Raw genomic sequence first — 10,483 nt, forward strand, 5'->3', positions numbered from 1 at the left:
CATGCGTCGCGTGCTTGTTAAAAGATTTACACTTTTTAAACCTTGACTGAATTGATATCTATAGTCAAAATTGTGCCGATTTGATTGTGGATATGCAACCTCGCAGATGACAGGCGTAAAGAAACGATTATACAGAATCTTGACTAGACGATCAACTTTCATTGTTTATACGAGATTTTTAGACTTCTATGATACAAAACAAGTACATACATATTCATACAAGTGACACAAACACAATTGTATGTTAACACTAGCTGCCGTCCGCGACTCAGTGTCCTTCCAGACTATGTACTTCATCTATGCCAAATTTCAGCGAGATCCATGCAGCCGTTTATCAAACAAATATCCATCCAACCACCCAAACATTCGCATTTATAATATTAGTATTATTATGTTTCTTAGCAATTTTAATCATAGTAGATACATGCAAGTGCCTACATTCCTGTATTCTTTGTCATCAGCTTTAACCAGTTAGTAACGAGTTGGATTGGCCGTCACCGGATAATTAGACGTGAGCGTTAGACGTATGTTAGTTCATAGTTACGAGTTAAAAAAAGAAGGCATAAAGATCAATCATTGGTCCATATTGTTGGAGTCTATGTACCCTGTTTCTTGCGTGGATATTTAGTTATCTTTTTAGACCATTGGCCCCCCATTTGTTTTACAAGCCCTTACTGCGTCACTCTTTTAACTCATCAAATTCATTTAATGGTAATTTAAACAGTCTCTTAATGTAGATTTCTAACAATAAATTTACACTAAGGTCTCCTTACTCTGTATGACTCTTTAGTGATTGATTAAGAACTCTGAGATTGGCAGTTTGTAATAGATAATGGCGCAATCCAATAGTTTAGTAAATGTTGCATTGTACGCAATAAAAATGTGGACCATGTTCGTATCCACGTGTATATGAGTCAGTTGTTGGCTGTGGATTTGCTTCACGGAATTTCTTATTGTCATTCGGCGCTAAGCGATTTTGGCACGCGTTCAACTCGACTTCACATCTAAAGATCTCGGTGTAACGGTCAACAAATAAATGTACAATGGTTTCATTTCCTTGTTTGTTAAATTATTCAATTTGCGATGGTCCTTAAAGCATTAATTATGTTACATTTGAACTAGAGAATAGAGGTATATAATTTATTAGATCTACGCTCTATATTAGATAACATCTCTCTAGGACCGTAACCTCGTCTATTGAAGTCTTGATGATGTTGAACGTATGGTACACAAGTAAACCCTTTGAAACAATGGACGCCGTTCAGTCAACGAGCGGATACTGTCTACTTTAACAAAATGTTGTATACAATAATCCTTAATAATAATCTCAACACTACAAAATACACCACGACAAAGGTATCATTATGTATAACAAAACGCAACTTGATAATATCATTAAATTGTTAAGTGCCTCTAGTTTCTAGTATGACCAAGTGATCATGACCACAACGTGTCCACAACGAAAATGAAAATCGAACCATCCGACGACAAAAGTTCCAGCTCTTATTGGACCGCTTCCATAGTAGCTCTTTTCGTTTGATTGGTTGAAATAAATTTATCATCGTATAAAGTAATTCTATTATTACATATATCTACATACATTAGAAATTGATCTTACGACAATTAAGTTTGATTACTTTACCGTAAACTGAATATTTGTTCTTGGCGCGTCTACAATTACTTTTTACAATAATTAAAACGGTCACATAATTACATCGTGTTCACATAGCTTTTTTTTATGTTTTACTACGAACCTACTTCCTCAAAGTTTAAAATTATCAGACAAAATTTGAAGAATTCTCCTGTATTACAAAATTGTCCTTTATTGTATGATGAACATATGGTATGTTTTACGATTAAAGAAAACATCCAAATACAAGCTGCACGTATCTGCGAAGAAACATGTAACCTGGGATGAGCCTACATGGTTGACTAAAGCTTAGTTACCTCTAACTAGCCATCGGAGATATGAACTGACTGATGTCAACTCTTTTATTAGCAATCATGATGTATGTTTTTCTAGTTAATTTTTCACAACAAATCTGAATGTGCAAAATTTTCGCTGTGTTCATTACTTTCTTAACAACATCAGCTCGGCTACATACGTATGCATAGTATGTTACTTGACAACTTGTAGCTACGTATATTTCCCACTAATCATGCGTAAGCAGAAAATATATGTACATGATAGTGTGACAGCATCGCTTCAAAGAAATATCCGCTTGTTTAGACGAACACCAATATGAAGGCGTTAGGTGGATAATGGTGAGCTATATGACAAACTCGTGTGGATGATGTTATGCAACGTTGGTGAATTGTTTTCGTATGCATAAACATGATTCATAGAAGTCAGGTTTAGCTTTTATAAGTGTCTTTAAACTCTAGCGTTCTTAATACAAATTATTGTTTCATAATTCGTAAGGAAACTAAGAAAAAAAATCATAGAATAAGTAAATTTAGTACCAGTCAAGTTTTCGGTGACCGGGTACCACACGTATGGGAATGTTATCAAAACACGTGCGTCACTGGCAATTAGTGATGTCAGTTTATGGGTAGCTATTCAATTACCTACATCCTGGTAACGTACTGCAACTAGAAAGATAAACTTTGTGTTCCTACAATTGCCTATAGTTCTGCAATTGGTACAATTTGTTACTTTTGTCGAAACGATTATTCATTTAATGCCGCATAAGGCGAAAAGTAAGTTTTGTTGTTTCAGAAACAATAATTATTAATGCCGACACTACACACGCGCACATAGGTGGTCGCGTACACGGCGTGAGTGCACGTAGGCATAGATAAAGCCAGATTTCCTTTTCAGTGCATAACGCATGATTGGACAAAGGAAGGCGATAATTAGTCGTGGACGAAAATAGTAGCGGCGGGCCCTGGGCCAGGTGACGTCAGCGCGCCAGGGCCGCAGCGGGGCAAGACGGGCCCCGCGCCAGTGCCGCGCGCGCCGTCCGCCGGGCCGCACGCGACGTCTCCGAGTCCGCGAGCCGCCGCCAGCCGTCGCTACCAGCCGCAACCGTCACACGGACCCTGACCGCGCCAGCGCCAGTGCCCGCCGTCGTACCGCTCCTGCACGAGCCGCACTCGCAAACTCTAATTGTAAGTACTACAACCCCTTAACTGCTTATCGCAACCAGGACCAACGAACTCTGCCGATTTCACCTTGTCCAATGATGTTCCCGCGCTTTTGGCAACGTATTGGTATTATATAGAATTCATTTTTATAATTGATTCCTTAAAGATATGAGATTATTTTTTGTGTGAGTACGAAGGAACGAAGCAACCTTGGCGCATCGTGCATTGCAGCGGGGACCTTGCAAGTCACGCGTCACAGTAACCTCGCCTCACGCCGTGTCCGAACCGATATTACGACGTCTCTCAGCTCGGTGCCGTAACGAGCGGTCGCCTATATTATAATCCATTGCTCCTCGGCGCGCGGCGTACGTTATCACACACTTGAACAACAAGCGATGGACATTAAACTTATACGTACGTTCTCTTTCTTGGTCAGACGGCACGTAAAGGGATACTGAGATATGTTGATAGACGTGTTGTAGATCGAATACAAACAGCTGACCGAGCGACGCAACCACGTATTTCTTTTAACAGATAAAAAATACGAAGCGGTCACTCAAGGACGGTCAACAACTATCGTGTAGTATTTCCCGTTCAACTGAGAGTCAAAGTGACACGCTAGTGACGTGTAAGGTGCACTCGTTTTCGACGTCTACGTAAACCTCGAATTTTGTTTTCGATGCATCGCTTATTACACGGGTGAATATCACAGTAGTACACTCGCGCTCGCTACCTGAGGCCCTCTCGGTGTTCCCCGAGTTATCGCACTGGAAAAACACGCCATACTTTATCTGGTGTTTTGCCCACTATCAGCTGAGCAAGCTATGCGGTGTGTTCATGTTCAGTGACATGGTTAGTGTCCTCGCGAATCATTCGATTCTCTACTTTATTTCCTATTGCTTAAGATGTTTTCTTGTTTATTGATAAATGACAGTTGATAGAAAACAAGTCAATTATAAATAGAGTATATACCTACGCTTGAAATAAAAGCGAACGATATTTGCGTTTCGTTAATATAGATTGAGTGATAAATGGAACAAAATTAAGTATAATTTAGTATTAATTGATTTTTATGGCCAATGTTTTCTTTTCGTTCGTGTAATACCCTTCGTAAGTCGAATTTATTCTCACACGAGGCGTATTGTTTTTCAAAGAAATGAAAGGTCAGGGCTATGCATCTTACGTCAGTGAAACTTGCCGCTAAATCATTCGCGCTCGTTCCGTGGTGCGCCTTATTTACATGTTTGTAATATACAACTACGGCATAACATTGAGGATAGCCTCTAAACCGTCTCTAGACATATTTTTTACCTCGCGCCGGCATTGAACGTGGTCCATAGAACCGGTAGCCACGGTTACCCTTCGCCGAACATCAGCGATGTCAAGCCGCGCTCCTTTATTCAAATAAACCTCGGGCCCAATTAAACAAATCTTAAAATTACAAATGCACTGATTTTCATTTTTTTCTTTAATGCAAATCTTAATTATTGAGTCTCGAGTAAATACTTTATACCTTTATACATTGAAAAGTGGAACCGCAATTGACTTCTAAGTAAAATCAAGATAATTACCGTCCTCGTTAAACTGTTCGTGATGCACAGCCGCATAATTGGATTGAATTTTAACAGTGTACTCTTTGACCTCTTTCAGCTCTCAATGGTCCGTAAATACGAAAGAATGAGCGGCCGTCAGTCCTGGAGCGAAGAGGACATGGCGAAAGCTGTCGCCGCCGTTGTCTCCGGAAAAATGGGCTACAAATTGGCGGCCAGAACGTATCACATCCCGCGCTCAACGCTGCAGCGCCGCGCCAGCAAGGTGCGATACCAGCTACCAGACGACCCCAAGCCCCTCATGGGACACTACAGACGTGTTTTCACTGACAACCAAGAAAAGGACCTTGTCGGCTACATAAAGAGTATGGAGAAATACTTCATGGGTGTCTCCAGACGAGATATAAGGGAACTGGCCTTCCAATACGCTGAGGACAACAACTTAAATCATCCTTTTGACGTAAACAGTCGTATGGCCGGCGAGGACTGGGTCAGAAACTTCCTTAAAAGGAACCCAGAGCTACTGAATAGGTCAGAAAAAGAATACGAACTGGAGCCCGTCAACTTCGACCAATTCTACCACTTTATGTGTCAACTGTCATGATGACTAGTCGATTAGTTGCTACAACTAGGTAATGTTTTAACTAATTAGCCACAATGTTGTGATTGCCGCGTAACAACTTTCCTGACTCATTCCGAAACTATATTGCCAACATCACAAAAGTTACGTTTATGATATTCTGAGGTAAGATTGAGTTTCTAGACGAAACGCATGTATAAAAACATGTCATCCCACTCGATCATTTAAGAAAAAAGAGATAGGAATATGTTTTTGTACAAAGTTAGGTACAAATTGTAAAGGTCACTCGACTATGTTTGACGTCAGAATATATACGCATTGTGCGAATAATTGCCATGTGTCTTAACAGGAAAGTAGGAATACGGATTTTTGTTCTCAAGAATTCAATTTGGAGAAGTTTTTTTTTATTTTTAGTAGAGAATTCTAAGAACGAGCTAAGCTCATAGTACATAATATATTTTTCCGTTATCTATAAAAAGCCACATAGATATTTTGTTTGTCTACTTATTACTTGTTAGTACTTACCAAGTCTAATGGTTTCTAGTTGTTTAATTTATAGTTTAAAATTATGTTGGTTAATGGTAATTACTAAATTAAGGGCTGTGATTTCAGAGGAAATGTGTTAAAAACTTGGTGACATACGATATTTATTTAGAAAATTGTCTTGATTATTTTGTTATTGACAACCCTATATATTGAAAGATTCTAGTTTAGTTACCAAAGTACTTTTAGGCATTGTTGAAATATTATTAAATCCATAGAAATTGTTTCAATCTGTCCCCATTTGTCGGTTATAACCGAATGAAAGTTACCATATGGGTGTTGGATCTTTTTTAAAGGTTATGTTTCTTGTAAGAATTTTAGGGTTACCTTTTGCTTTTATGTCGATTGTCGCGAAAGTAAATTGTTGTGATAACGGTGATAGTAGTGATATTGCCCTTATATATTATATAACTGGTTGGTACATAAATTTATATTTATTCATAAAATGAAATATTGTGAGATATTTTTCTAATTTTTTAATGTTAAGATTATATAAAGTTATATAACTTATGCCCAAGTTCAAGTCGTTACCTGAAATAAGATTGATCTCTATTTAGTTTAATTGTGTTAGAAGATTGTCGGTGTTTTTGAGGTCAGTGGAATATGAGTTGACAGTTATTTTGAAATTTTATTTTTCGAAAACTAAAAAAAAAAATTGAATGCCAAACTTGTTTTTATTTTGAGATTTATATTTAATTGGTATAAATAAGTACTGTACTTAAGTTTCTTGCACTTAAATAAAAATATACAAATAATTTTGTTGTTTAATTTTTGTAACCTACCCAATTAGGTGGATTTTTTTAACGAGTGAAAACCAAAAAAGATATTTAAAGAACATTTTTGAATTAATTTGTGCTCATTATATTGATGAACACTCAGAATTAGCGCTTTATAAAATCATGACAATAGTTAATTTATCAAACTAACAGTAGCTGGCTGTTGGCTGGATCATGTAAAATAAGAGTATAACACAATAATGAAAAAAACAACGGAGAAGGAAATATACCATGTAATTTTCGTGTTTTCTTTACTGTTGAGTGCAGAATTGAACATTCTGCCAAGGACGTGGCATACTGGCCACCAAGAACCTTTGCCTTTTTAATTAAAAAGGTTAGGTAAAAAGAGAATAGCGCGGGAAATGTTACGAACATGATGTAGTCGCGAATAGTCTTCAATAAAATAATAATGTAAAGTTTTAGTATAAGTATTTTAACAAAGTAACAAATGCAATTTGGCTGCCATGCTGCTGTTTTCATTTTATAAATGTACAAAACTTTGATTACTTTTATGATACATATTTTTTAAAAAACGGAGTTATAACAGACGAAATATTTGTCTCTCTATTTCCTTCTTCCTTAATAATTAAAACAATATTTTAGTATTACGATAAATCTCTGTATAACCAAATATGAAATCAATAACATAAAAACAAGTATGTTTTTTGTTCGTATTTATTTCTGTATACGTGACCAAACCACCTTAGTCCTGTCCCTTGATATGCGACGAACACTCGAAAGTTGCCTTGCACGTATTATTTTAGGGATTTATCATGGCCAGTGGCAAAATATGTGACATTATTTCGTAAAGGCGAAATACATACATCATTATTATTTACTTATACCTCGAAGGAAACCAGTATTCTATCTATGAGTAAACTAGCTGTCGCCCGCGACTCTGTCCGCGATGAAATAAAAAATAACATAATTAGTAGCCTATTGTGCTCTTCCAGACATTCTACATGTGTGCCAAATTTTAATAAAATTAGCCGTTCTACAGATACATTCAAACAAACATCCATCCATCTTAACATTCGCATTTATAATATTAGTAAGATAAATATAGAAAATTTAAAGAATTTTTAATGACTAGTTTAAAATAAATAAAATTCGCAACAGCAATAGAATAACATATATCTATGGTTTGAAGGTTATCTATCCTTTTTCGTAAATTTCCATATTGTGTAACTAATTTAAATTATCTTCTTATCAATATAAAGAATCGATTATTGGGTTCGGACCTGATAAATTGAACGTCATCAAACTACAATAAATGCAGACTCAAGCATGTTAATAAAACCTATAAGTAATAGCAATATGTAATTTCGACATTTTGCTGACGATATTTTAATAGCAACTTATCAAACACTTCAAATATAGAAATGGTATTGAAACATACAAAAAGAATTGCATTTTTTTCCACATTGAGTATTTCAATTTATTTCTTGCAGCAGCCAATTTCAGGTAACCTTTTTTAAAGGTAAAGCAAAGAAATAAAATTGTGACGAGTTTGAAACGTTTTAAAACCAATAATTTTGCTCTAAAAATTCTTACGTAAAATTGTATTTCGTTGCTTCCAATTTTTACCTCGGGGAAATATTGAAGCTTTTACAAACATCCTGTATCAACTATGTTGCAACAAACATAATATTTTTTTTAAAAAGATATTAGAAGATTTTTTTATTTGACTAATATTTCTTGTACCACTCCGACTAAGCTCTAGGCTTGTGCTAGGATATGTTTTACGACAAAAGTCGAATGGTGGGATTCGTTCCCTCGACCATGTAATCGGAAATCCGTACCCTTAACCATTAGGCTATTGGCGCTTCAAATATAATTAAAAACATATCAAAATTAACTGTAAAGAAAATCTTATAAAGAATCATAAATAAGTTATGAATAGATTGCTTCTAGAAATATATTTTCAGACATTCCTCTTCATAGTACATTTAATATTCTTAATAGAAAGAAATTTTTCCTCGAATAACGCACACCGTCACGTCTCCTAGAGACGCCATTTAATTTGATTCCAAGGAAAGCTTTCAAAGAACCTTTCAAGACAAGACGGAATGTTTTCTGCAAATTACGATCCGCTGCCTTCCATCTCAGGTACTCATTAAAAATACTCTGCACACTTTAATTATTTACATCGTTCCTTTGGTATTATTACTTACATATTAAAAAATAAATATTCTTTATTTTAGTTAATGGAATATTAGCTTTTAATTAGTAATTTGGAAATTTAGTCGTGATGAAAATTTATCTTGATATTCCATCTCATTAGAAGATAGGTGATGTAATAGGTAAAGAAACTCGGTGATCAGTTTTAAGTTACATATACAACGGACACAAATCTATTGCTCTCTTTCACATAACAAAATGCAGAAAGAGACAGAAAAAAAATTAGAAAATAAATTCCAGCTTGATTCACCACGCCTTCCTGAGACAGATGATCTTGACAGGCTGACAGACGGACGGACAACAAAGTGATCCTGTAAGGGTTCCGCTTTTTGCCTTTCGAGGTACGGAACCCTAAAAATACAGTCTTCTATGAACAGTAGTACAAGTAATAACATTAACGTTCCTAGCTTCAGTATTTGAAAACAAAGTCGAGAGTAGAAAATATGAAAACTCATAAGATAAATATGAAAGTTATAGAGATTTCTCTCAACTACACGGAATGGAGACCCAATCACTCGTCGTCTCTCGAGCTACGTAGAACTAGACTATTTGTTTGCTTCGGTGGTTCGATGCGATCCAATTACAAGTCTGCCCCGTCAAAGGAAATGCTCAAAGCGTCTTGTCAACTCGACTGCTTCCACCCCGCTGCACGGGAGCTTAGAAAGCCGTGATTGTTGGAAATAAACACGGGAAATGTATTTCAAATTATGTGACAATCGTAAATAAAGCTAAGAGTATTTGACTTATAAGCATTAATTTAATTAAATGTACAATATTTTTAAACGAATTGATACCTACAAAAAGAAATTTAATAAGTAGCTTAAAAATGCATGTGCAACAATGTTTCTTAGAAGAATGTACCAAATTATCGAATTTTAAGTCGAGGGAAGGTTTAAAAAGTGTAAAATTATAGTAAGCTTGTACTAAAACAAATTTGATGATACTCCAGCACTGACAAAGTTTAATTTGTTATTTAATAATTAAGGAATGGTATTTCTTGATTTAATTTCATCCCAGAATGCTAGTGTTAAAGTTGCCAGTTGGCTATTGCCATGCCATGCCATGGTGTTCCATTGAAGTCGTTACTAGAAAAGTTCCACTAATAACGACTTAGTATATGTATATACTTATAAGTTTTTCGACTTATTTAATTAATTATTTTATGTAATACATAAGTTATCAAAAGTTATGCCTTCTAAGTCACTCGGAGAATTCAATGACTGTTTGTTATCTTGATGTATATAAAAAAAAACATTTTAAATTATTATAAAAAGCCGCCATCTTGGAAGTACATAATATACTTTCTTTGCTCGGAAGTACTGGAGTGGATTTACGGATAGCAAACTCAAGGATAAAGTTACGAAGACTTCATCCGCAAGAACTCGACCAAGTTCTTGAAACAATCCTCAGTATACTTTAAAAACATACAGAACTAAAGATTGCATAGACTGTTTGTTATTCTTTTCATTCTAATATAATAAATGCGAATGTTTGGATGGATGGATGTTGATTTGAAGATATCTCCAGAACGGGTAAATGAATTTTAGCACACATATAGAACATAATCTGGAAGAACACATAGTCTATGGCTAATTGTGTTTTTTTAATACCGAGTGGACAGAGTCGTGGGCGACAGCTTGTTAGTAATAAAAATTGTAATTTGTTTAGTTATATATTTTAGTAAATATGTCAAGTTGAGAGCTTAAAAGAGGCTTGTAATTAATGTAGCCGGAGATTTATAACCATTCCTTAGTGTTACCTATTCT

At 35.6% G+C, this 10,483-nt stretch overlaps 1 protein-coding gene across 3 annotated transcripts; it reads left to right on the forward strand.

The window, feature by feature from the left end:
* Window positions 1–2,959: 2,959 nt before the first annotated feature.
* Window positions 2,960–5,939, forward strand: LOC106118370 (uncharacterized). Of its 3 annotated transcripts, none has more exons than XM_013313026.1 (2): window positions 2,960–3,111; window positions 4,738–5,939. In XM_013313026.1, the coding sequence occupies exon 2, from the start codon at window positions 4,744–4,746 to the stop codon at window positions 5,239–5,241; it is 498 nt and encodes a 165-aa protein (XP_013168480.1). In that variant the 5' UTR covers window positions 2,960–3,111; window positions 4,738–4,743; the 3' UTR covers window positions 5,242–5,939. The 3 variants fall into 3 exon arrangements, with proteins under 3 accessions (XP_013168480.1, XP_013168478.1, XP_013168479.1); XM_013313024.1 differs by lacking the exon at window positions 2,960–3,111 and adding an exon at window positions 3,642–3,939; XM_013313025.1 differs by lacking the exon at window positions 2,960–3,111 and adding an exon at window positions 4,179–4,197.
* Window positions 5,940–10,483: the final 4,544 nt, after the last annotated feature.

Source organism: Papilio xuthus, unplaced genomic scaffold, assembly GCF_000836235.2.
Source record: "Papilio xuthus unplaced genomic scaffold, Pxut_1.1 DF827597.1, whole genome shotgun sequence".
Taxonomy (NCBI): domain Eukaryota; kingdom Metazoa; phylum Arthropoda; class Insecta; order Lepidoptera; family Papilionidae; genus Papilio; species Papilio xuthus.